A 26726-nucleotide genomic window follows, 5' to 3' on the forward strand; every position below is an offset into this window, starting at 1 on the left:
GGGAGATTTCAGCCTTCCCTCTTTAGGCTGTGTGTTCCTCAGGAGTGTCTGGCTCCGCATTCAGACAGCTTCTCGCACGCTGGAGAATCGCCCGTCAGGACAGCGCTCCTGACAGAAATACAGGAGAACAGCCATAACAGCAGAACAATTCATCTCCTACTAAGATGATCATGAGATTAAAACACAGCGAAGAAGGGAAAAGTCACAAATCCCCCCAGAAAAAAAAAAATCTGACAAATATTTTTAGTTCTACAACAAAATAAATATTTAAATTCTGATTTACCAAGAACAGTGAGACTTGGTTTAAAAAACCTGTAGATATAACAGCATACACTGAATGTCACAACACTTGGATTATGTTACTGTCAGTCATGCGTGAAACAGCCCAATTTATTACAAATATTCACACAGTACAAAGCACAGTATAGTGACACACGCTGGGATGTGGGCCCTTCGCCCTGGCTGCGCTTGTCCCATCAGAAGCCAGTGTAAACAGCCAGTCTTCACTGATGGGGTTCAGTGATCTCCATCCGTCACACGCTTTCTTGAAGCTCCAGACACGACTACTGCTGCTGCTTGCTGTGCCTCTCAATAGTTGTGGACTCCCCTCTGCCAGCGGAGCACCCAATTAATGCTTAAAAGTACATTCCCCCCAAAGTGTACTACAAAAAATAATCCATCAGAATTCTGGCATGTATTGTGGAGTGAGAATTAATATACAAACCTTGGTAGCCGCTATATTTTAGACAGTCACATAGGTCCACTTTGAACAACTGCATTCCATTGACTAGAAAGTGGAATTTACCTGTGTTACTCGTGTAACAGCACTACTCGATTATTCCCTCTACGCTCTCCTTCCTCCTCCAACAGGTATCACTGCAATATGTTCTTCACAAAGGAAAAAATACCATTTAGTTCTCCCTTAAAGACCTGTCTCAAGGTATTTATGATGGAGATGATCGGAACTGTTTCAGCCATGCCTGTTTTACAGCAGATTTTTCCACAACTCTTGAAATAAGACGTCTTTGCAAACCACCAACCCGAACAGCAGTGTTACTGGAGCGTGTAGAAGCACAGAATCATAGAAACATCCTACACTGATCAACCTGAACAACAGACCCAGCGACAGATGACATTTTTTCCTGCCTTCTGCTGTCCCCAGCAGTCTGTTTTCGTTGCACAAAGACAGTGTAGTGGATTGAGCACTGTAACACCGTACCAGGGATATCTTCCACTCCCTGCAAACATTCAAGACCAAGTATCCGGACTCCATTTTGGGCCTTGCTACCATCTATTTGTGACACTGTTACACAACCACTTCCTTAGCTACGTTGACTGGATAAAAGGGCCAGGTGTCTGTTGAAAGGGAAAGCTACAGAGATATGTTAAACTAGTGTGGTTTTTTCTTAATCACAAGGGTGTAACCACATCTTGGCTAACACCTTAACCCCAAGAAATGTCAACACCCTTTTACTTTGTTAAAATGAGCTTACAGCCTGGAGCTATATGCAAAGCTGCTTTGGGGGCTCAACCTCACGTGCTTACATTTGCAAACAGATTTGTAGAAATCCAGAACACGTTCCCTGGACGGTCTTTGACAGTACTTTCAACTTCCAAGTAGAGCTCAGGCAGACTCCATATGACCGTGGCCACCTGACGGCAGGAAGCCTTCCCCTGCGTTTTCTCTCATCATTTCACTGCAGTCTGACCCGAGGCCGCTATCCTCACTGTCTTTGCCAGGCTTTTGACAACTAGGGGAACGCATCTGACACGTTTACAAACGATTCTATGGCACCTGAGAGGATGCTGTGACGCAGTCCAAAACCACATGTATATCTTACTAAAACATAAGAACACAAGTAAGGGAGTTCATGCTGAAACTGGTGCCACTGGCCTTACCTTTTCATAAAAACAAAACTGCACAGGCAGCGAGGTATTCAGCTTCATCAATAAGATCAAGGAAATACTTAGATATAAAGAACCACAATTAGAGAGTTCAGACCTTGGAGTCCCATCTTTGAAACAGGCATTGTCTGAGAATTCAACACGCTGCTTGTGAAATATATCCAACTCTGAACACGAGAGAGGGCCTATACCATTTACGATTGTATAAAAAAGCAGTTTTGCTGGCAAATCCTTACCTCCTTCCCCCACAACACATAGAATATGGTCACTATTTTACTTCCCCTCTCAATCCTTCATTTATAAACTCAAACATCCCACAATCAATCCCAAAAGACATGCTGATTACAAATGCTATTGTGAAATAAAGTTATAATGCAACAAACTCCAAATCTCAGTGTATTGTTCAGTGAGCATCTGGTGAAGCACAAATTAAATAATACAGACTTTGTTTCTGAACTACAAAAGTAAATTTTTTTAATGATGAACGAACTGGTGTGGACCTTCAAAAGCAGCAGCTTCTGAAAGCAAGCTGAAGTATCTGTGAAAGGAAAGGCTCTTTGCTTGTCTAAAAAGATGCCAAGTTACAGGAAGCAGTCTTCAAGAGTCAAAGTGAAGGTTTCTTCAGTCAAATTTACACTGCAAGGCTCTAAGTCAGTTCCTTCCCTCTGCGCTGCTGCAGAGGATGTTACGCGCCCATGAGCATGCCCATGAAATCTGATCCGTTCTGAATGGTGACGGGAGCTCCAGCACTGTTGTCCACAAATATGGAGGTGTACTGGCCAGCCTGCAGAGAGGGCAAGAGGGAAAATACCTGATACTTCATCCCGGTGTGAAAGGGGGGGAAAAAAGTGTTTCGCTGCCATGAACTAAGCACAAAAGCTTCCCGCCCTCCTCTGTGGCTCCTGGGAACAGGATCTGACCAAACATTTTTACTGCAGCACTACAGCTTTGATTCCGTGGAAGAAGCTTTCTGTAGTAACATTGTGTTACAGGTTTATAACTTAACTAGATCCTTACTGCATTAGCTTTTTGGGTGACTAGTCAAGTGGCCATCTGTGCTCCAGATTCCCCTCTATGCAACGGGACATACAATTGCTAACTTGACATTGCAAGGTGAGATTTGAGAAACAAAAACATTTACTGTCATTTCTAAAGAGTGGAGCATACTCCTGAGGCTTAAGATCAGAATGTGCAACACAAGTCTGGCTTTTGTTCCTGCTACAGATTCTTTCCAGTCATCCCAGGTAAGGCATTTAACTTCATTAACCTTAGAAAGAAGGTTAATAAAAACTTCCCCACCTCCTGGTGAGATTTCAGCCTTGCCAGTAAACAACTTCACATCCTGCCAAACAAACGAGCACAGCGATTCCCAGTCTGCATGGGCTTACCTGCAGCTGCAGGAAGCCGTGGACATAGACAGTGAAGATTTTGCTGTTACTTTCCAGACCAGTGATGACTTCCAAAGACCTAAACAGCAGCAAAAGAAAAATTAACAGGTTAAACACCCAAGGCAGTCACAACAGTTGTATGTGGAACAACAATAGCCTCATGAGCTCCCTAGAAACAGGACCTGGAGGTTCTAGTGCCTGCCTGTACTAAGCAGGCGGCCTGTTGACTTGATTCTTGCACTGATCCACTGCCTGGGAAAGAGAACAGTAGAACCTTGTCCCCACTGCAGTGATTAACGGAGGACCGACAGAGCATACAGCTTGGTGGATGCAAAACTCAGCTGGAGCCAGGAACTGGGAGCCACCTTTTCTCACAGTGGCCTTCCTCAGAGTCCTGTGGTCCCTATCCCCCACCCTTGAACAGGTGCTAAACATGCCCTTTAGATTTATCCACATACCAGTTATCCCAGTCTGTTGACCACAACAATAGTTTATACTCTTGTTACTCTGCAAAGAGCTAGTTATACACATTCTGCCAACAATAGTTCGTTCATTTCTAAGGTACGAAAGGCTCACTTCACCTTAATACATGTAGTCCACCTATGCAAGAAAGAACACATTCTGCAGCTGAAAGTTGTTTTGGGAGGACATTTGGATGAGGCATCACATACAAGCAATAAAAAAAATTGTGCTCGAGTTAAAATTCAAGTGAGTGCTCCACATCACCCCTCAAGCACTATTCTTTTCTAATATCATGTTCTAATAGCCATCATTTTCCTTGCAGTAGCAAGATGCAGGACAGCAGCTCTCTGTGGCATCCTCTGTTTACAGAACTCTAGCTCTGCTCCTCTGTACAGGATTCGGAGTGGAAGGAGGTGCCTGAAACATCAACAATCAGAACAACCCACGTATGCTCAGTTCCAAAGCAATATAAAAGCACAGAGCTCCACGCCTGGCTGGTTCTTCCGAAATCTGCCTAGCCAGCAGTAGCAGATCTAGTTGTTTTCCCAAGAAAAGCAACCCCTTTCCTCGCTTTTTTCCATGAAGTGGTGGTGACGAAACCTAGCAAGTGCAAACGTGCTGTTTCCAGCCCCCTTGCAAGGAAATAATATGCATAAAAGGTAGGGGCAATTTGGCCCAGAGAGAGCAAGTCACTTGGCACCACCTTGATTGAAGAGCTCAGTCTGTGTGTCATATCCTGCCAAAAGCCTAGCTTGGGTGGGAACTTCCCACCATTAATCCCTTCTACTCCAACTGTCTACTTGCCTCCGAGTTTCCATCTCTCTCAGCCGAAAGCCCTCAGGGCTCTTTCAGCTCCCTAAAATGAACGACTGCGTACACTCACATCCCCAGGAAATTCCACAAGCACGGGTAGCAACTCAGCCTGTGCCAGCACAATGTCTGTCCAGACAGGTTCCCATCCCTCCACCCATCTTCCTTCCATGCCACAGACCAGTCATCCTCTCACCCACCATATGAGAGACATGTGTCTCTCAGAGCCAGTGCTGATCCTGCTTTACTCCCACCGCTGCCCAGCTCACTCAGCTCAGAACAACCAGTCATAAATTGCAACCCTGGACAACTGATGAAAACTCTGAGTCAGCCATCAGAGAGCTTTATCTAAACGATTAACATCTGGGTCAGTTCTGTCTAAGAAAAAAAGGTTTTACTGTTACTGTTCTTTGGAGAATGTAGCTATAAATTCTTCAGATGGCAAGTTAATCTCAAAACATCCCAATAAACCTGCCTGGGCTGTATGCGACAAAGATGTTGTTCACACTCCCAGCTAGAACCAGAATGTTTTCTAGGAGCTTTCAGCTAAAAAGACCTGCAGTGAGGAAGGCACAGTAGTTTCCATGGCCCGCAGGGAAGCTTCCTATTCAGTAACACTTGTGCTTGCATTTACCAGAACAAGGAAGCAACACTAAAGTCATGTTGAAAGCAGTCAGAGACTGACACCCATTCTTTATTAATACTACTGTAAGGCTGACTGAATGGACAAGCAAAGGAGACAAAGAGACACAGGCAGACGCTGTCCTTGGAGACTGATGTGAGCCTTCCAGAAGAAAAACTTTGTTCTCTCTCAGATGCCTTAATCAAATCAGTTGGGAGCTTGTGGAATCATTAGGAAAAAACACTCATCACCACCACTTTGATTTACTTTGCAAAATGGTTTAAGTGGAATTTAGATTTTCTGTATGATTTTCTCTAACTGAAGACAATTTAGAGTGGAGATCAGGATGGGAGAACAGCTTTTCACTCTTGGAGATCTGCAGGATTTCCCTTTTAAATCCTCTTAGGTGTCTTCATAGATCTCCCCTACTCATTCACTTGAATCTTTATTGAAATATCACCAGGTCAACACTACTAATTGGCAGTATTTTTCCACGTCCCAGCTGGGAATATCTTTCCACATCCCAAAATCACGTAGAAAAAGATTCTGTGGAACTTGTAGTCTCTGTTCATGAGGAATCCAAGGGCTAGGGGCATGAGTCCTGTTCTTGATGAAATTGCTAGGATATGAGGAGATTGTTGTAGGTGAAAAGAAAAAAGCACCAATGCTGAAGAAAGAAAAGAACCTGATTACTTGAATCTGACTGGTCTTTGCTATGTAAAAGACAGGAATAGGGATCTGCACTGTGTAAGGGCAATTTGTGAGAGCTACTCATAAAAAGGACAGTAACATTCTGCCCTACTCATACCTGTTCCATGCCTGTGATTAAAGGCCTGGGCTGTCCCAAAAATCACTCATTGTCAATATGCATCCCAGACTTCAAGATCAGGCTGAGGTCCATTCTTAGCATGATCTAAAGGAATTCACACAAGTGCGAGAAATGAAAGGTCCTCCAAATTCTGCAGCTTACCAGAATATAAGGTGACCCTTCGAGGGGCAAGAAGCTACAACCCCCTTCTGCTGACACTGTGACTGCAGCCAATCTGTCACTGCCTCACTTTAAGACTGTTATAAAACAGTCTACGAGGCTGCAGAGGTGCCAGTTACTCCAGTCAGCAAGCTCCTTGGCTTCCCACCAGGTCGTTGGGCGCACAGCTCCCTCTTACCCTAGTTACTAATGGGTACTCAGATACCCATCAAGTCTTTTCCACAGACCAATGAAACCTAAGAGAGGTTTATTTATTACATGAGGCTTCATGTCAAATCCACCCGCCAATAAAGTCTCTAAATTGAAATGCCTGTGGAGGGGTCAGTCCTATTTGCAGCACTCTGACTCATGGAGCAGAGAAGGTGAGGGCTGAAGCAGCCAGTCCAGCAGCAAATTTACAGTTTAGTGGGGTTTACGCTGCACCTGTGGAGACGTTTTATGGATATATTTCAGTGGTGCTATTGCAAGGGTGTTGCTACAGCTGCACTGGAAGGGCTGCGGGCAGGGCAGAGCAAATCTGCATAGCCCCGTACAGGCATTTTTCCTCCCGTGAGAGCGGCCAAGCCACAAGCAGAGGCGGTGGCCACTCTGTGCAAGCAGCATTGCCCTCTGCTGGGGGCGTTTCAGCCCAGCCCGGGGGCTCCCCAGTCCCTTCCTCCAAACAAAGCTTGCCAAACTCCTCCTGAGCAAGGTGGCCTTCTCCGAGACGCAGGGCACCTATATGCTGCAGCTGGAAGGCAAACAAGAGCTGCCAACAGCATGCTAGTGCCAGGGCCCACTGCATAAGCAGCAACACCCAAGGCTGCCATGGCCTAACAAAAGTGTTTCTTTAGCAAAGTTTTGCTGATGGATTCCAGCAGCGGAAAATTCAGCATGGCTATCTGAGCAAGCTCCACAAGCAGCTGAGGGCTGGGAGAAGGTATCATATACCTGTATGCAAGGCCTGCACTTTCTGCCTCGGGACCCATTCACTTCTATTTTCCACCTATTTATTCTGCTCATCACTCCAACACTTTAACAGCAACACGACTGAAAGGCTGTGATCCACTCGAGATGCAGCTGAAATTACAAAAATGGAGCTAACAACCTCTTGCACAAAATTAGTGTTTCACTCACTCTATACGTATATGATGATAGCTGAGCATTCAGCATCTTAGGTACATCCAGTTTCAGCTGACTTCATTCACAGTTCTCTCAACATATGCAATATCTATTTAGAGTAATTAGCACTGAAAGTTTACAAATCAGAATTAAAAAAACAACATAAAACCTAAGGGTTAGATGGAATCACTTCCTTCAGAAAAGTTCTACAAGCATTCATCATACAAAATTCACTGCTGGCGAACCCAATTTCCAGTTGGTTGGAACACTGGCCCATCTGAGAAAAATAATTGCCCAGACAGCACTCAGTAACTCACGTGTATCGGTGACACAGAGATTCAATGCAGATCAACACTCGGACATTATCTCTGGCTCGGAGTTGGACTTTACTCTTCAACTCACTGTGGTCTGGAAAGGAAGGGAAGAAATATAAGCACTTTCTCAACATAGCAGACCACCAGCTGCTGGTGTTTGGCTTAACAGAGACACCAGTAACCTTGTGACTTGTTAAGAAAGCGCCCTTCTGGAACTGGATTATAAAATACTTCGTCACTGAACGTTTAGAACTATTGAATGAATGCACTGGTGACAAAACACAGTCAAAACTGCCCTGATGCAGTTCTACATCATGAAGTTAATTTCTTCTAAAGTCTTTTATGGAAGCCGCAGCTTCCACACATGAATATATTTGGTCACTAAACTCATCTGCCATAAGGAGTGTTAATTTGTTTGGTTTGCATGGAGCAGCCTGCTGTGGCTATCGGTCTGTGACAGTACCCAGCTCGAAGGACAGGGTTTTGTGCCATGGTACCAAAGGGAGAGCTCACTGCAAAGGGCTGCCTTCTAATCTAACAGGACCCAGAGAGTTCTCCAGAACTCCCTCCTGCACCTTTCAAGCAGTACAGAAAAGGCTTCTGTGGACAACACTCACCAATGTGGACATTGGCTGAAAACTGGTAGATGCCAGACACAGGTGCTGTGAAACGTCCTGTTGCCAGATTTAATCCCGTCCCCCGGAGAAAAGCTCCTTTGGCCAGAGGCTGCAAGATAAGAAGAGCAGAGGCTGAACAAGTCCCCAGCACTCTCAACAATTACTTCTGCCCATGACAAGGAACAAGTTTACATGCATGAGCAGAAAGTTGAAAAAATTTGCAAGACTCCTGCCTTATCTCCCCAGAACACACCTTCCAGATGGGCGCTCTTGCAGCATTTGATGCCTGCAAAACGCAAAATGATCAGTATGAGACATGAAGATGCCCTTTTTGCTCACTGCCCAACTCTTCTAATTCGTCTTGACTCAGACTGTGTTCACTGCATCCCCATGCTCTGCCAGTCCTAGTGGTCTCTAGCCTCCACTGACATTCTGATATACAAACTTCCCATTATTTGGGTCAAGAGGTCCCTACTACTCCCAAAGATTTCCCAGATGGGGCCAAGCAGTGCCCCCAGGTTAAAAACTTGGAACCTTTTACACTGCTTTTGCGACACAAGCACAGAGGAAACACTCATATGGGTCTCCAGAGGTTTTCTACCCAATTCAGGTCTAAGTCAGATGGATTTGACACTGTCAAAGAACAAGTGCTTGGATTCTTACATATTCCATATTTAGTTTCATTTTGTTCTAGCCTTGGATTCTAGAGAACAGACAAAAATGTAGTAGAATAGCACGCAGCTTCTCCTCATGGCAAGGAAGCAGTCTTAAGTCAAACTTGCAGCGGATTATCTGACTCAGACTAAAATAAACTCTGTGAGAAATGTTTATTGTTAGTTTTGGCCTGCCCAATATGAATTTGGCTAGAGCTGGGGAGAAGCAGGAGTGGCTTCAATGGGCCAAGAAAGCACGTTAGTCAGACTCTGCTTCCACCGCAAGGGCATTCTGTGCAATGTGAACGCATTCCCATGCACGCTGTCCTGAGAGATTTGCCCCACATTGGTTTTATGGGACAGAAGAGCTGCTCAAATCAGATTCTGTAAAGGCACACACACTGCTATGTCCTTGCATGCACAAATGCACAACTGAGCGATCTCAACAGCTCAACATTTGAATGTGCTTTCTAATACTAGATGGCAAAAGGGGCCTGAGACACAGCGAACAAATTTGTAGCAGTGCTGCCACAGGTGCTATTACACTAAAAAAAAAAAAAAGCAGTGGAACACCTTTGTTCAAGGACCAGAAGGGAGTTAATTGCCTCCCCATTCTGGTTCGTTACAGCTAGAAACTGCCAGGTTTCACAGTGCAGGGTAGGAATAATTCATCTAGTTTTCTCTTTGAAAGAAAGTAAGGCTACAAATATTTGGGTCTGGTGGTGTTTGTTTAGAGAGTTACTACATGGTAGGAGTGAAATGACTAACCTGCCTTTATTCAGCAAATCCCAGGCAAGGCTCACAAAAGAGTAATTTCCAGTCCTTATTTACCAAGCTCTAGCTGTAGTCTTAAATTTTACAGAACTTTACTAGAAATATTTTATGTATGCATATGGTGGTGAAAATATATCCATGTGCAACAGCAGTGGCACAATTTTACATATGTAAAATGGGAAAACAGTAATAATGAACAGCAGAACAACTACATTTCATAGAATGATTTCCAATTCTCTGTATTTATCAACGTGCACTGATGTGTGCCTATGTGCACATACACGCACACAGAAGGAGCTGTGTTCTTCATGCATACACACATGGACAACAGAACAGCTACCCTAGCAGCCTATGGAAGAAGCTTGATTCCATTCTTATGCTATCACTACAGCATCACTTTTGGCAATGCTATTTTTTATTTACTGCACTGAAAGAGCAGATCCAAGCCCTGTATGTGCAAAACTGTACTGCATAGTTAGTTCATTCCTTTCTTGTTACAGCTATTAGCAGAACCAGCAACATAATTCCAAAACCACTGGCTGAGCATGGAAGACAATATTAGGCACCAGTAAATTACCACTGATAAAACATTCCTGTTTCTTCATGCCTTCTGTGGCTTTGTTATTCTTTTGCTCATAGAAATAGACAATGCAGGGAGAGGTTCTCTGGGCAAAATATTCCATTAAACCCCATGCCAATTAGAACTCCCTGCTGCATTTGCTGCCTCACAGAGCATACTCGCCTAGCTGCTTCAAACACTGCAGGGATTTATATCTGAGAAGCTAACTACCTGCACACAGCTATTTCAGCAGGCAGACCAAAGGCAAACAAGTTAGCATCCAGCCATTCTGTACAAACCAAGGTCAGCTTCTCTTCCTCAGTTCATCTCCCTCACATACTCCATAGTTCACTTCCAGGTGGAAAACAGGAACCACGCACAGAGAATTTGAGATATGAGAAACACTGTGGAAAGCAACGCATTGACTTATCTGTCATTAAAACAAATGATAACCCAGCCTGCACAGCAACCACAATGCACAGGGGATGTGCCAATCTCCTGAAGCAGGAATAAAATTGAACTGCCAAAGGTAGACATCTAGCTTGACCTCAAGACACAAGAGACACCAGGACTTCTGGGATCTTGCACCACGAAAAGCACGTGGGCCACCTTAGCCTTAAATGATCTCATTCCAGCGACGTTCCCGGGCCCCAGATAAACCCCACTTCCATTGCCTGTCAGAGGCTGCACTTACTTCAGTTCTTGCTGTGTAAAGCACCTTTCTGAAAGCTTTTGCAAGAGGCAATCATTAGAAACCTCAAAGCATGAGATACAGGAGGAAGACATACAGGGAAGGGAGTACCACACATTTCATTCCAGATACTAAGGAAATTGTGAGACCAAGAGGAAGAGAGGGAGGGAATGTTCTTGGAGGAAATTTAGCATGGAAGGATGAGAAAATGATCGCATGCTCTCAATACTCAAGGTCAGAGTGACTTAGACACCATACTCAAGTGACAGAGTATAGAAGTAACAGGCCATTTCTCAGCACAGGTTCTTTCCACTATCTCAGAATGCTTTGGGTGAGGTCCAAATCCAGGAATCTGAGTCAATCCCTATCATCTCACTGAGAAGTATCAAAATGCTGGCTTCTTCACACTATTAAGCTGACAGAATGAAAGAAGGGGAATTCTCACTCTCTCCCCCCCTCGGATGGTTTAAAGACAATGTTTTCATCTTTGCAAGAGCATCCACTGTCTCCCTCCCTGCTAAATTCCCCTATATCAGAGCACAAGCTAAAACCAGACACTTCTTGTCCCAAAGCTGAAATGAAAGGCTGGCATCCAGAGGCCTGCCAGCCCTCCCACATCAGCTTCAGGGCCAGAAGCAATTAGAAAGAAGCTAGGCATACGGTAACAAGGCATGGGAAGCATCAGCCTACGCACTGATTGCTGAGATGTCTTTATTCACATTTTCCCTCCTAATTAATGAGGCAGCAGATCTCTCTAGCCCTGCCCACACTTCAAGTACAATCTTGCCTCTGTGCCAGCACCCACAGTGCTGTCAAACCAGGCTTCCACAAGTGTATCTGGGAAAGATCCAAGAAAGTACCCTACTTAGAACAGAACCACTGCCTCTAGTCCTGCAGCTGTGAGAAGTCCTAGCACTAAACTACTCCATAGGAAAGGATCTGCTGGACAGGATTCTTCAGAAATGGGACTCAGCACAGCCTGGAAGAAAGCTCAGCACCTTACTACATGGACACTGTTAGCAAACTCTGCTGATGGAAACTCATTTTCCCTGTTCATACTCTTCCAACTCCCATCACAAAAGCAACCATGTATCTGAAGGCCTTGTGCCATCAGACAGTCTTTGTGACTCGAAAGTCTAAAATAAGTATCCTCAACTACCAAGTAACTGTTTTTAGCTATTACTTTGCATATCATATACACTTCAAATTCAGATCCTATTTCCAGCTGGTTCAGAAATGGTTAATTGAAGTTTTAACATCAAATTCAACAGCTTGCTTGTAACCATGGTTATAATGCCCCATAGCATCCCATGATGGTGTGCTTGTCATTATAACATGACCATAATGAAATTATGCAGGTAACTTTTATTAGTCTTCTGTAAAACATTGCATAAAGAATTTGAGCATCAGGACTGGTCCATCTAACAAAATGATGACTCTTACTTTGGATCACAAATTTATAAGCAATGGTTTCTGTCTGCCTCTGACTTTGTTCTACATCTGAAGGTTACTCTGAAATCAAACAGGGTGTGCACTGAAAAAAAGAACAGATCCTTCAGACAAATGCCAAACATGGACATGTCTTTCTCCATCATTAACTGAAACAAAAAGACTGACTGTTGTTTGGACCTGTGAGACAGCACTCTCTTGCACAGACCTGTCAGAACTTCAGTAAGAACTGTAATGAGATTCAGTTGGGCTGCAAGAGAGGAATAAAGTCTGCCTCTTAGGTTTGTCAGGAAGGAGAGGACTCAAAGCTAAATGTCTATCTTACTGCAGTTGAGCTTCAGTGCCGAGATCACCATACAAGATTCTGCTTTTGTCAATCACAAAAAAAGTAGTGCTATATTCACGGCATCCAAGCCTGAGACAAGCTTCTAGCATTAGTCTGCCCTTCCAGGAAACACCTTTATCCACAAAGCCACCTAGCAGCTTTTCAGACTAGGGGAACTACAGCTGATCTACACAAATGGCTGTTGTGGAGTTGCACAGGTTCAGTCTGTAATCCCTTCTCACCGACTGGAAGTTCTGAAGTTCTACCAGCGTCTTCTTGTCTACAATGACTTGTCCTTTTAGCTTGCAATGGAATGCTTCCTCTACACGTCTGTGGGGTGAAACTTCCTCCAAGGAGAGCAGCAGTGGAGGCACCTGGCTAGGATGGGCTGAAACAGCCAGGGATGCTCGATGCTCAATGGCTTCTGAAAAGAAAATAAAAAGTATAGGAAAATAAAGGCTTAGTTCAAGAGCTTGGTCTATGAAGCCATTAGTTGTGCGACTAGACTTCTGTACTCCACACTTGAACTAAGCAGCACTGGGGAAACATCTTTTCAAACTTCTGATTGGCAGATAGGGCAATGCTTTAAGGTAAACATTTGCAAAGCCAGCTATTTGCCAAGGTGATTATCAAAAGATGATGATCACAAAAGCACAAAGCTCTTACAGCTTTACCTTTTAATATCTCCTTAAATTCCTGAAGAAGGACTTCCTGGGTGACTTCAGCACCAGGTGCTCCTGGAGGTCCCTGGGGGCCAGGAGGTCCTGGGGGCCCAACAAGGCCACGCTAAGGAAGTAACCAAAGAAAAACATGTGAACTAGAACCAGGCAATTGGACAGACAGACCAAAAATTGTCTCAGTCAGAGCCAGTTCTACAGGGCCATCAGCCACATGAGCAGCCCCCTCCACTATCAGTTCAACTATGGGCCTGATGCAGTAAATCTTAAACTGACTCTTCAGCCAGCTGTGAATTCCAACACTTGGAATTTACTCATGTCTTTATGTGGGAGGATAAACTTTGCTCAGGTAGACACTAACTGGTTCTTCAAGTACATATATATACAGTGTGAAGCATAACAGGCACAAGTCTAAGTCCACTGCTTCTGTATCTTCTCATATCGCCAAAGTAACAAACTAGCTTTTAAGCTTCTTATTCTGCCTGTTCGCTAACTAGAATAGCCATCTAGCCTCACTTTTCATTATTCACATATATTGCTCAGACATAACGATCACATACATGAATGTTTGGTGTGACAGTAGAGCTCTCAAAAAATGAAACAGTTTATTCAAAACACCTGTAAATGTTAGCCACACACACATCAGATCTTTAAACTCGTAGTGCAAACATGCAACAGTTATCAATGCTATTTTGATGTATATTCTTCCCAGGGAGTTCCTGTTTCCTCAATGAAACTGCAATAAACTTGCATGGGAGCACGCCTGCCTATCAGCTGAGAAATAAAAGGAAATGATTAAAAGCATTCAAGATTGTCTAAGCAGCAGATTAAAAGTGCACACATGATCAAGCATCACTCAGCAGATGATCAGTAATTCATTAATTTAAAGTAAATGACTTGTCCACACCTTAATACATTCTTTGATATACCTGGACTTTATCCAGTAGAAGGAAAAAAAAGAAATGTTACTTTTATTTCTACTGAGCAGTTAAAAAAACAAAAAAAGCTCAGTCCAAGAAACAGCTGGTTTAAAGAAAAATGAACATTTACAGTGGAACTCACATACCTCATCTTACAAAGCATATAGCACTTACTGTCTCAAACTTCTCCAAAATACTTCTAGACATTAAACACAAAACCGAACATGCAGCACTCTGGGGTGGGTAGGCAAAAGCTGGAGCATACAAAACACCTTGCATATCAGCAGTAGGAAGGGAAGCCACGGTGCACATTTATTAGCTGATGGCAATCTAGCAATAACCTACTAATTTCTTGTCTTTCCCTTTGCATCTCTTTTTAGAGGTATTGCCATCATCTGGGCGGTGAACAAAGGAGATCCAGGTCCGTCGTGGATCTGTGATTCGAGGATCTGGAGATTCTAGGATCTAAAGAGAAACAAGAATAAAAACTGGTATCACCATATCTCTTTGGCCACTACGTGGATTCAAAGAATTCAAAGTTTCCATACCAGACTGTTGTCTGCTGCCTAAACCACATCCTTGGTCCAAACACGCCGCATTTGAGGGGACACTGAAGGTGGGATAAAATGGGACTTTACACTTTTGTAACAAGCAATTCAGTCTGGATTATCCAGTACCACGTCACTTTTGTCTTCATTTACAGGAGCATTACAAATGCAGGATGGTACTTCAATCCGAGTTGTGACACAGCATACGAAAGACATCGGCCTTTCAAAGAGCCCCATGAGAGTGGGATTTTCTTCTTCATAGTTTACAGGCTAAGCCTGCCAGCAGAAATGTCCCCAAATCCAGAAGATGCTGCCCTTAAAACAGCAAAATTCCTTCCCATAAGTCAATATGCTATCACCTGCAGGGCCTCCCAGCTCCCCTGGCTTAAGAAATCAGTAAGAGCCAAGGGCTGGGAGCCAGTGTACCTCAGAGACCTTCCTCCAGCTGCTGAGACTCTCAGCCCTCTGACAGTCCTAATACGTGCCACGGAAAACATGCCCAGACACCAGAGATTGTTCACCACTGGCATCTGACATTTATCAGCTGGATCAATCAAGCAATACAGGGAGATTAAAATGTACAGAAAACCTTGAAATGCTCCATAGCTTTCAAATCACAGGCTGTAGAGTGACAAATGTGCACACAGAAAGAAAAAAAACAACCAAAAACAATTCCCAACGAAAAACAAAGTCTATTTCTGATCACAGAAAAGAGGTCCACTGGCAAATTTTACTACCTTGCCCATTCCTGTGTTCTGCAAGCATATCGTAGCCATAGAGAAATTATCCAGAGAAGCTTTGACATTACAGTGCCTAGTTCTGGATCCCTTCTAAACAAAGTCTGGACAGAAGAGAGGATGTGCATTTACGAATATGGGTCCGCTGCCTATTGGACTCCCTCGTTCCCATTACTCACCTCCCAGAGACAACCAGAAGTATGTGATCAAATAGCCATACCTGTTGTTCTTCTCCCAGGCTAGGAATGAAATTCTAAATTTAAATTTAAAAAAGGCACCAGAAATCATTGGTTACCAATTCCCTGCCATTCTCTTGTCAAGAGCAATTAACCGTTGACTACAGAGGCTCCAATCTGTCGCCACATCAGTCTCCCAAATGTCCACCGAGGATAAAAGTACAAGTCCTCCCAAAGTTTCATGAACCATCCTTAAGCGTTCAAAGCCATCAATGAAAAAGCCAGAGATGAAAAACTGTAATGAACACTTCAAATCTTTAAAACAAACAACCCACTGTATCTGTTTACCCAGTTGTAAGCTTTGGGAATTCATTCATGAAACCTGTTTTTTCTTCTCCTGGTGAGACAGAACAGGTACAGCTCAGAATTCCAGCAGGAAAGCAATACAAGGCAGTAGTGGGTTGAATTACATTTGAAATGATTCCTCGACCATTACAAGTTTAGGTAAATCAATATTGAACTATGACCACTCAGGAGGAAGAAAACAAGATGGGTGTGGAAAAAGCATAGAAGCAGTCAGCCAACAGTGCACTCTTCAGATCTAAAAGTGTTTGCCCCTGGGTAGTAAGCTCCTACTAGTCTGACAGCACTAGACAGTCCAGCCACAGCTCAGACACCATAGCTCTGCCCTCAGTAGCCTTAACAGTAATGGTGACCTTGCAAGGTGCTTCCAGCGCAGCCAAGTTAGCAAACACGTCTACGTTTGCTCACTACCTGTCTCACTTGGCTCCCTAAAGCACTTGCCACTTCTCAGAGAACCATACTGAGTTTCAATAACATTTCTAGTACTGCTTATAAACATAGATTCCCTTTCATCAAACAGTGCACAGAAGCATGTAGAAAACAACCTTTAGAATGCAGGTAGAGCTGAGGGCCAAATAACTCCAACATATGTCACTAAGAGAAACAGGAACTGGAGAGAGGATTGCAAATTTTAGCAAGAAATATCAGGGCAAGCCCATCTTGAGGAGAAAAGACCACAGTCTGTGTGATCTGCTATGAAAAATCCATGCAGTGCAAGTTCTTTCAAAATTAAATCTTAGAAGTCTGCTGGAGTTCCAGCTTGAGGTTACAAGGAATGTCAGTGCTTCTAAACTGATGCAGAGCCTGGAAAGCGCTCTCTCTGGCATGCATCCAGGCACTTGGGTGTAGCATAAGGCACTTGTCCATAGATTTCTGAGCTTATGTGATCACAACTATTTATTTCAAACAGCTTGGGTCAACAGATGATTTACAAACCAGCAGACTACAAGCAGCTCCCTAGAAATCAGATGTGTTGTGAGCTAAGCAAGTGTATTCATTAAACAAACATCTCCAACTCTGAGAATACAACTCTATCTTCTCTATTCGGCAAATAATCTTAGGTGATTTACTGCTCAGAACACAACCCACCGAAATATCTGCTCCTATTGAATTGCTCTATTCAGGCAGTCCACTCACCCTCCCCTCCAGAGAGATGGCTGCAGAGTAGCTGATGTCTGTGCTTTAAGCCAAAGCAAGGATACCCCGAGATATTTTGCCATATCTTTCATGCATTCTACTGTAATTAATCAGAGCCAGAGTTATGGTTATGCATACTCCCCCGATGCTCAAATTTAGAATGTATCGCAAACAAGAGCAAGACAAACTATTCAAAACAATCTAGTTCATTATTTCTGTACCAAAATCAGTCTTGAACAGACTTTTTATATTTATAACCACATTTACAGGCAGCAGTAAATTCCATGTGTAGTCAAGGGGTTCTAGTGGGTTGTTTTAGCTAAATTATTTGCCTTTTTTACTTACCGCACCCAGGACTTCAATAGCTTTCTGAAATTCCATTGGAAAGTAATGTAAATGAAGCACCCCAGGAAATCCCAGGCATTGAGAGATTAGTCACCTCACTAGAACGTTATCATCTTCCCACAGATTGCTTGACCGCAGATTGTTGCAAAGTGTAAGCAAGCAGTCAAAGACAGGCTGAGAGGTCGTTTGGTGCAAACCTCTCCATCTATTGTAACATGTAAACATCAAATCCAGAGCCAAACGTTCATAAAGTTTGTAAAAGTCCTTAGAACAACACATGAGGTGCAGCTTATTTCTACAACAAACATGAAATATATTTATTAGAGTTTCATGAAGATGTAATGGTTTCTCATGGGAAAAGTGTTTGAGAGTTCTTTCCTCCCTCGCTTCATCTGAAAACAGATGGGTGCAGCATCACCACACACGAGGTCACACCTGCAGACGACTGCGTTTATGAGCATTTAAGTTCACAAAGCTCGTAAATGTAAAGCAGGTAAAAGCCTACCCATGCCTTGCCCAAAGGAAGCAGACATCTTTTTGTCCCAGTGACTGGGACTGACAGCTCTGTCACAAAACAGAAGGAAGCAACTTATTAATAGAAGTACCCAGCTCAGGCAGGATGAAGTATTCCCCCAGTGCTGTAATAGAAGCCAGCAAAAGAACAGCCGGGTTGCAAAGAAAAGGGAAAATAAAAATCAGTACATCCTTCAAAAAGGGCTGGCTCATGTGGCAGGAACTCAGAAGTGCAGTCTCCAAAACACGGCAAACACAAGACCAGAGACTTAGGAACTGGGATGCAGCATTTGCTGCAGATGTGGAAGAGACTATTCAAACATTCCTCATTTCCATCAGGCTGCAAGACAGGCATAAACTCCCCTCCACTGCAAAAATAAGGAGACAGGCCAGCTAGAAGCAGAAGCCAGCAATCATGGGCAGACTCTGGCCATTAACTGTGAAGACAAACAGATGTCCTCAGCCTTTCTGGAGCTCCAGCTGTGAAGAGACAGGCCAGAGCAGACATCTTGTCAGGGAGAAAAAAAGAAATCCAAATGGCACATCCCAAAAAAATAAATGAAAACTCCTGAAGTTTAAAAAAAAATTTAAAATCCCATACCTCTCCAGTGCCTTGCTTAAATTACAAATCCTTCTAAAAGACAGTCATGGCACTCCCCAATTTCTCCAGCACAAGTATGATTGACAGTTAAAATGAATGTTCCATCCTTGTGGTATTATTATTTAATTACTATGGCATGCATGAGCAATCCCAGCAATAAGCATGCAAGTCTCTATTTTTCTTGGCAGCAGCAGCCTCCAGCAGCCAGGGAGACCTTGCAGCCAACTCAGGTATCAGTCAGGACTAAGAACAGCCTTGGAATCCCAGCAAAGGGGACGCAGCCCTCCTGGGGTGCTGTTTACAGAGCACAGCTAACCTGCAGGAGTCTGGAGGAATCCTCCTGTTAACTACAGTGAAATCAGGTTTATTCCTTAACATTTGAAACAATACCCCCAAAATCAACAGAAGCTTTACCAGCAATTTTTAATGAACTTTCAATCAGGTCTTTTAATATTACTTTGGAATCTGAATACAATGGCACCTATCACTTCAGAACCAGTTTATGACCCTGACAAGAAGTTAGCCCACTCTCTCCCTAACTTCCCTCACAATAAAAGACAAGTTGAGCTGTAATTTAGACTGCTGTACACAAGCAGAACCTGCGGTTCCTTCTGGCTCTAACTCCCAGAACAGCATGCGCTGCCCAGAGACACCCACAGCCTTTGGGCCAAGATTCAGCCAGCATGGAAGGAACTACTAGCAGAAATCTACAACCAAACAGCAGAGTTTGGATCCTGAGAAATTTCTGAACTGTATCTGAACTTTCCTGAAATTCAAGGATACCGCGATCCAGTCTGCATCTCTGCTAAAAACCAAAGTGGAATGGACAAAAGTAGTTTTGGAGTCTGGATGAATAGAAGAATAAAAGCCAGCACTAGCTGTGAGCAAGTCTGTATACCTAAAAGCATCTCAAAGTGTTCTCAAGCACACCTAAGCATTTCTCAGGGTGTGACAGGACGGGATGGAAAGAAAGCACAAAAAGGTTATCATTTTGTGAGAGGACAGCATCCTTTCCACCTGAAGTTAGTCAGAGATGTGTGTCCAGGAACACACACCTAACCATTCCATGTCCACAGTCTTTATGCCTGAAGCTACTGTCCTGCAAGTTTTGCTCAAACAGTTATGTATTTGTCCATCTGTGATGGAATTGTATTTAACAATTCTTTGCTTAATAGTTAAGCAGTTGCCAGACATAAAATGGACCTAAGCATTTCACTTAATCCACAAACTTCTATGTTGTTACACCTGATTTACACCAGCAAGAGTATTGTCAGCTTCATTATGAAATTAGGAGCAAATTATTTATTTCAGTAGTGTATTTTACTTGGAACAGATTAAAAAGTGACAGACCACTTTTTTTTTTTAGCATGAAAAATCCTATGTCAGCTGCTAATAACTTTCGGTTATACACACTCTTGGTTATTAATGAGATGTAAAACCAAGGTCCTGACCACTTGTGGTTCTGACAGATCTCTCAAGAATTTTCCCTAGAGCAGAAGTGTTAGGCTTGGTGTCTTAGCCAAATCTGAAATGGAATTCCTACCTAAATTCCCGCTATGTTTTGTGATTGAAAAATTATCCTTCACTCCTCTAAATGGCTATCTCAAAAAGCTTCTCCCATCCACTTAAACACAAACGGCTTTCACTGTCACACCATAGTGACTTTAACGAATCTAATGGAACTGTTCATGTGAGCAAGAGCTATTCTGGGTGAGAAAACATGATGTTTTGCTGTGTCAGCTGTACTGCAGTGTGAACCAGTGCCACCCCTGGATGTACCGGTCGAGTTCTGTCTCTAGGGACACCACAGAACAGCACCAGCAGAAGAGATGTAGCACAATGCATCTAGCACACAAACCCACATCTGACGTAGGACTACATCTACATACATTAGTAACGGGCTGTAGAAGTCTCACAAACAGCCCTGAGAAATGAGACCAAGCACTGAATTCTTTGAGATCCTGAGTCAGATGTATGAATCCAACACTATTTTACACGGGCCACAAGCAATTGCTGGGAAGCGTGTTATTTGTTGTAGCCCTTCTTGTTCATGGTGCGCCAGAGCAAGACTGATAACGATGACAGATACAAAACATAAAAGATAACATCATCTACTACAGATAGGTCACAGTCCACTCTCTCGCGTGGCTTTGACACTTGTCAGGCCCAAAAATATTTTTCTCAGTTACACATGCAATCACACACTTCAGGCTAAGACTGAAATTTCTTTACAGATGAGGACTGCAATCTGTGCAATGTCATTGAACAAACTGCTGCTTTTAACTGGAAGCAAATGGCCCCCAATAATTCAGAGAGATTTAAGTAATAAATCAGATAGACCTAGCCCTAGATATCTGACAGAGACAGAATGTTCACAAAGGAAATAAAATTTCAACGATGCCTTGGCTACATAGTGAGTAACCAAAATTTAAAACATTACACTATTTCTTGCAGAAATTCCACTGAAGGTAAAATCTTGTTGACCTCAAATCATTCCTGAAATTTCACTGGTACGCTGAGTCAATAATTTTCCCTGGGGCTAGGATGCTGCCTTTGAGTCACTTAGCTGAACTACCCCCTAAAGCAGCTCACAGAATACCTGGAGCTGCAAGGGACATCCACAGATTGTCTAGTTCAACACCCCCTGCTCTAAGCAGGTGAACTACAGCCGGTTATTCTGGACCATGCGCAGTCAGGTTTTGAGTGTCTCCAAGGATGGTGACTCCACAGCCTCTCTGTCCAGCCTTTTCCAGTGTTTAGCCATCATCTCAGTAAAGCAGCTTTTTTTCTTACATTGAAGTGGAACTTCCTGTATTTCAACTTGTACTCACTGCTTCTAGTCCTTGCACTGGGCACTAAGAGTCTGACTCCATCTTTATTCCCTCTACTCAGGTACCAAATGGTAACTCCTGATCAGTGTCAACCCTATATAACCACTGGACAATCTACTACAGCTGAACCCCTGTAATGTAACATCACACCTTGCAAGACAAGATCTATGCCTGGAAAGGGGAAGGCAAGCCTGGCAAGTGGCAGCTGCAGGTACTCAGCCACACACAAAGTAAGAAGGTCCAGTAGATTAAAACCTCTGTATCCATCAATCATGTTCTGCGCTCTCTCTCTTAGTCCATCTGTGTCAGAGGAGAAAACTCCTGCTTTCTTGCTTGGCAAGTACATCACATTGACAGCAACTCAAAGAGAAGATTGGAGAAAAAGTGGAAAAAAAAAAAACCCCACAAAACAACAAAAACCAATCCCAACACACTTGCTATTTCCTTGGAAATATCAGTTTTTGTGAGGAGATTTGAGACTCGTACTTCGCTGTTTTAGGTAGAGGTTTCACCACATGACTCATGCACTGTGAATGTTAAAGGGGAGTTTTCTCCACTCCTATTTGAAAAGAATCCCCAAGAGAAATTTGTCCCAAATTGTTTTGCTTAATTAGAATGAAAACACATCTACCTTTTCAACAGTATGACTAAAAATCACTACTCTCAGCTACTACTCCATTCCCTGCTCCTTCTGCTTTGATAAACCTACCAGCTGGCCACAGAGCCTTCCAAGGTAAACACAGCCTTAATTTTTACTGTACAAGGCCAAAGAAAATTCCAACTTTCCTATTATGTGCTGTAGAGCAATGAAATGGGACACTGCTGTTGTTTCACTTTCCTGTGCAGGGCATCCTTTCATGAAACAAAACTGGTCACAGAAGTACCTTCAAAGTTCAGAGAGATCAGTCTTCCACAGAGAACTGCCTTCAACCTTCCTTTAGCTTGACAGGTTAGGTAAGGACAGCTTTACTATTACTTCACTTCTTCTGTTAGTGAACACAAATTGTGATGCTTTGCTGTGAATGGCACCTGTCATTTACCCCAGAAATGGCGGCAATTCTTAAACTCTGCATTTATAGTATGTGTAAAATAATCCCTTAGCTTAGGCAGGTGCTATATAAACAAAAAAGGCAATACAGTCACCCATGACATTTAGAAGCAATACTTAACTAGAGCCTGCACTTCAACTTCAAATAGATTCCAAGGAGAAAATCTCACATTGCAAAACTTGGGAGTGGGTATCAAGCAGAGCTCATCAGCATTTGCATCAAAGATTTGGTTTCGTCCTGTCCTTGTTTAACAGAACCTGCCTTTCACTGAACTCGCCAGCTCTTACTGCAGCCAAACCTTTGCCATGGATATTCTAAAGCAAAGTATTTCAACACAGAAGCTGCAGCTTCCAAACAATGTCTGTTCTAATGAATGCCCACTAGCCTCCGAACGATTACTGTGTTTCTTCTAGCAGTTACATATGTATGACTATATCAGAATTAACCAGGACCAGTTTCTGCTTGCTTTTGCAAACAGAATATATTCTGCTTGAGGTCCAATAAATTTCACATCAAGCCAAATTAATTCCAGAACAGACTGAAATTTAGTTGCACCAGATATGTATCTGGCCCCTTTTGCAAAAGCAGCATGAAGCAGTTCTAGAGAGAAAAGAAGCGATTGATTATAAACACCTCAAGAATTTAGCATGTATACAACCTGTCCTGACAGAGCCCTGCAATACACAACAACAAATTAGCTGAAGAAATGCTGCTTACAGTCCCCTAACGATAATTTTAAGTGCAGCAGCCAGCTTTTTTATATAGAGGACTGTTTCCCAGACTTGCCCAACCTGAACCAATTACTCTCACAATAGCATTGAACAGGACATTTAGAATGTCAGCCCAATTGTTCTAACTTGCCCCCTCTGCCATGCCCCAATTTTTGACAGGTTTGTTCCTCTATTGCTATAGTGACTGCCATCCCTAATGCTTGTGATCAAAGTCATGTTTTAGAGGTCACCTCCATTTGAGACAAGGGACATTTTTGTGTGAGCGGGGGGAGAGAGAGAAAGAAGGGGCTGTGTGATAGGGGAGACTCCCTCCTTTCTCAGTGTTGCAGTCTCCCTTCCATTTCACCCTGCTCCTAGTCCTAGGACCTGCTTTTAACTCCCTCTCTCCTACTCCCAAGCATTCTATGCAAGTTTTCTTCTTAAAGGATTCTAGGGGCTACGGATCAATTGACTGGAATTTTTTTGCAGCTTTCAGCCTGGGGTGATTGTCCCAAACACATAACTAGAAGGATCCTACCCTGCAAAATTCACTCCCTAAGCCTAGCAAGTCATCAGCTACAGGCACTGAGGTATCAGACACACAGTCTTACACTTGCCACTTACGCACAATTACCACCATCCTGACTCCTTCCCTACAAGAGCCACAATCACCTTAAACAGATCACCTGACTCCACCAAAATTTTTCTCATCTGTAATTTTCAATCACCACAGCCTCTCTGGTGGAAGATGCAGTGCAGAGAAAGCTCAGGCATGCTCAGGTGTTCATACCATGCCTAAGACGGTTTTGAAATAACCTTCCAGAAAGTAAAGGGTTTGCCTGCAAGAGATATATTAATCTTCTGGTATAATTATTTTACTGCGATAGCCCACTTGCCTTTTTTTAATCAGTTGTTTCTGAACAGGATAGTGTTCAAACACTAGAACTCCAAAATCTCTTTACACTTAATCAGCTACTGTGGGACTGGAACTTCAGTCACACGTATTCTAAAGTAAATTATAGTAAGAAATTGCAGTATTCCAGTGTTTGCTTCAGTAACCTAGAAAATCAATCATGCAAAGGCAAAAGAGAGAACATTTCTCTTTAAAGTCAAACAGAATTTGGCAAGATTGTCTCAACCCCTGGAAAAGGGAACCAGCATCACATCACTGCCAAAAATAAGATCTACCAAGCACCCACAACACATAAACACCTACCTTAGGATGCCCGTGCAGTTCTTCACTGTTTGAGAGGGTAGCATTGAAAGGCTCTGTATACTGATTCGGTTCTTTCTTCATCTTTCTCTCTCTCTTTGCTGCCGTAACTCTGAAGAGGCAAAACTGCTGACAAAGTACAGTTGCCACAAATACCCAGGTGCACCCCTTCATTTTGAAAAGGGAGGGGCCAAGTCAGGAAAGGCACTCTCCAAGCACAAAAACCTTCACCACCAATAATAGCAATAGCCACAGACTTCTCTCTAAAAAAATAAAAATTAAAAAGGTTAGAACTGTTAAAGATGATCCTCTGGGCTATGCAACGTCAAATGAGCAGCCTGCACGGATGCACTGGTTGCTGAAGAGATCGCTGTTCAAGCAGGACACATGGAAATGGTATAGATAAACTTGTTTGAAAATCTGGATTCACTCGAAGAAAGAGGTAAGTCCATTCAGCCTCTTGAAGCTTACATAAATACAAGAGGCCCTGGAAAGTCCTGCCACCCACCTTGAAGTGTCACTCCCCCCCCTCCGATAAGTCTTCAGACTCGTTTAAAATGCACTCAACTACGAAACCTGGAGAAGTCAAATTGCTCAGTGCAACAGTTGCTCAGGCTGGAGCTGACAACACAAACTCATTAAGGGGGTTTGCTAGGTTGTTCTTCAACAGGAGATTTCACCTTCTGCCATTTGAAGCATTGTGTTCAGTTTACAGCAGGCTTGAAGACGTCCCATCCATTCTCTCTTGAACGATACTTCCCCTCCCTCAGTGACAAGTCCTCATCCTTTCCTTGTGAGATGCTGCAGAACTGTAACCCAAGGTTGCTATAGCCACTGCTCTTCTGCAGAGGCTGAAAGCATCACAGCTCAGCCAAGTGCTCAGCCTTCTAAGGAGAAAATAAATTTCTCATATCGTAAAAGTTAAAACAGGGAGAAGCAAAGAATCTGAGGATGTACCTAGGTCCATTAGGTGCAGATAGTTTTCCCAAGTCTCGCTCCTCTTCCGCTTTAGCTGGGTTTATCTTCTTTAAGGAGTCGATGAGTAGTAAATCTCGATGCTGCAAGCAGCTGTCAGGATGCAGAATCTCATGTCTTTTTCATCCTCATCTCCTCTCACACTAGGCAAGATTTCAGGTACCTCCGAGCATAGATCATGTCTGATTTTTCTCACTTCTTTCCTCCGCTGCACGCTGGCAAAACCCTCCTCAGCTTTTGCTTTACCTCAGCAAATAAGTACTTCTTTCCTGAATGAGTTTCCATCAACTTCAAGAAAGGGGAAAAAAAAAAGAAAAAAGGGGGAGGGATCACATTCTAATGAGCTGTCAAGCCTATTCTCTTCACATTCCTATTAGACTCACTGATAAGTGGAGCTGGCCCATGTGCCAGGCAGATTTAAATCAATGCCCTTTCCCTGCTCCCTCCCCTCAGCCCTGTTCTGCACCTCCCCTTCATTATCTCAGAGAAATCACCATTTTTCTGGGAAGTTTGTAAAACTGTACATGAGTGTGTGGTAGAGCTAAAAATATGTGGCTTGGAATATGCACTCAGCATCGCACCACACACTGATACATCAGAACTCTTGCTTTATACTCTGGTTAGCTGTGTTCCATACAACATTTTCCCCTGGCTCTCATCAGGGACTGGTGCAGTGGGGGCTTTCTGATTTCTTTGCAGGATGGTGGGCTGTTTATTAAAAATAATGGAAAACCAAAGGTTACACATCTCCTACAAGAATTTCGTAAGGAAGATCCTGAAGTACTTGAACAGCCTGCAAATCTTTGCCAGTTCCCCACCACCTAGGACAAATATTCCTATTATTTCTATAAATACAGAGAGTGATGCAAAAAATTATCTGAGATTGTACCATAAGAAAGTCCAAGAATGATAAAAGGTTGAAGATCACAATTGAAGTCCCTTCTGTAGTCAGCAAGCAACAGACTTGCTTTAACAATCCCTTTACCACACTTTCTGTAATCCAAATAATAATGCCAGCTCTATTATCGATGGCTCAGGGAAACTGAGGCATGAACAATCTGAGTGCAAAATCAACAAGTAGAATACAGTGGGGTTTTTTTTTTTTAAAAGCATCTTTTGAGAGAAATGGAGTTTGGGAAAGAAGAGAGTAAGAAGGGAAGTTACACAGAAGCTAAATAGTTAACAGCGTATCACCCCTCCCCCCAACTAGCTCACATTCCATCAAAACTACGTGGCAGGCTTTATTTGTTAATAATATTTAACTTTCTTTGGC

At 43.1% G+C, this 26726-nt stretch overlaps 1 protein-coding gene across 4 annotated transcripts in view; it reads right to left on the reverse strand.

Moving 5' to 3' along the window:
• Positions 1-319: 319 nt before the first annotated feature.
• C1QTNF12 (C1q and TNF related 12) overlaps positions 320-26726 on the reverse strand; it is a 29208-nt gene continuing 2801 nt past the window's right edge. Inside the window, exons 2-10 of one of the 4 annotated variants that reach the window (XM_075437171.1) lie at positions 25436-25741; positions 24482-24741; positions 14601-14720; positions 13333-13444; positions 12901-13082; positions 8208-8316; positions 7594-7684; positions 3294-3372; positions 320-2689 (exon numbers count right to left, since the gene is read on the reverse strand). In XM_075437171.1, coding sequence (XP_075293286.1) covers positions 2591-2689; positions 3294-3372; positions 7594-7684; positions 8208-8316; positions 12901-13082; positions 13333-13444; positions 14601-14720; positions 24482-24652 — 963 coding nt within the window. In that variant the 5' untranslated portion in view covers positions 24653-24741; positions 25436-25741 and the 3' untranslated portion in view covers positions 320-2590. Of the gene's footprint in view, positions 2690-3293; positions 3373-7593; positions 7685-8207; positions 8317-12900; positions 13083-13332; positions 13445-14600; positions 14721-24481; positions 24742-24986; positions 25052-25158; positions 26650-26726 lie in introns of those variants that run through there. The other 3 variants (XM_075437168.1, XM_075437169.1, XM_075437172.1) reach the window with 3 other exon arrangements.

Source organism: Opisthocomus hoazin, chromosome 16, assembly GCF_030867145.1.
Source record: "Opisthocomus hoazin isolate bOpiHoa1 chromosome 16, bOpiHoa1.hap1, whole genome shotgun sequence".
NCBI lineage: Eukaryota > Metazoa > Chordata > Aves > Opisthocomiformes > Opisthocomidae > Opisthocomus > Opisthocomus hoazin.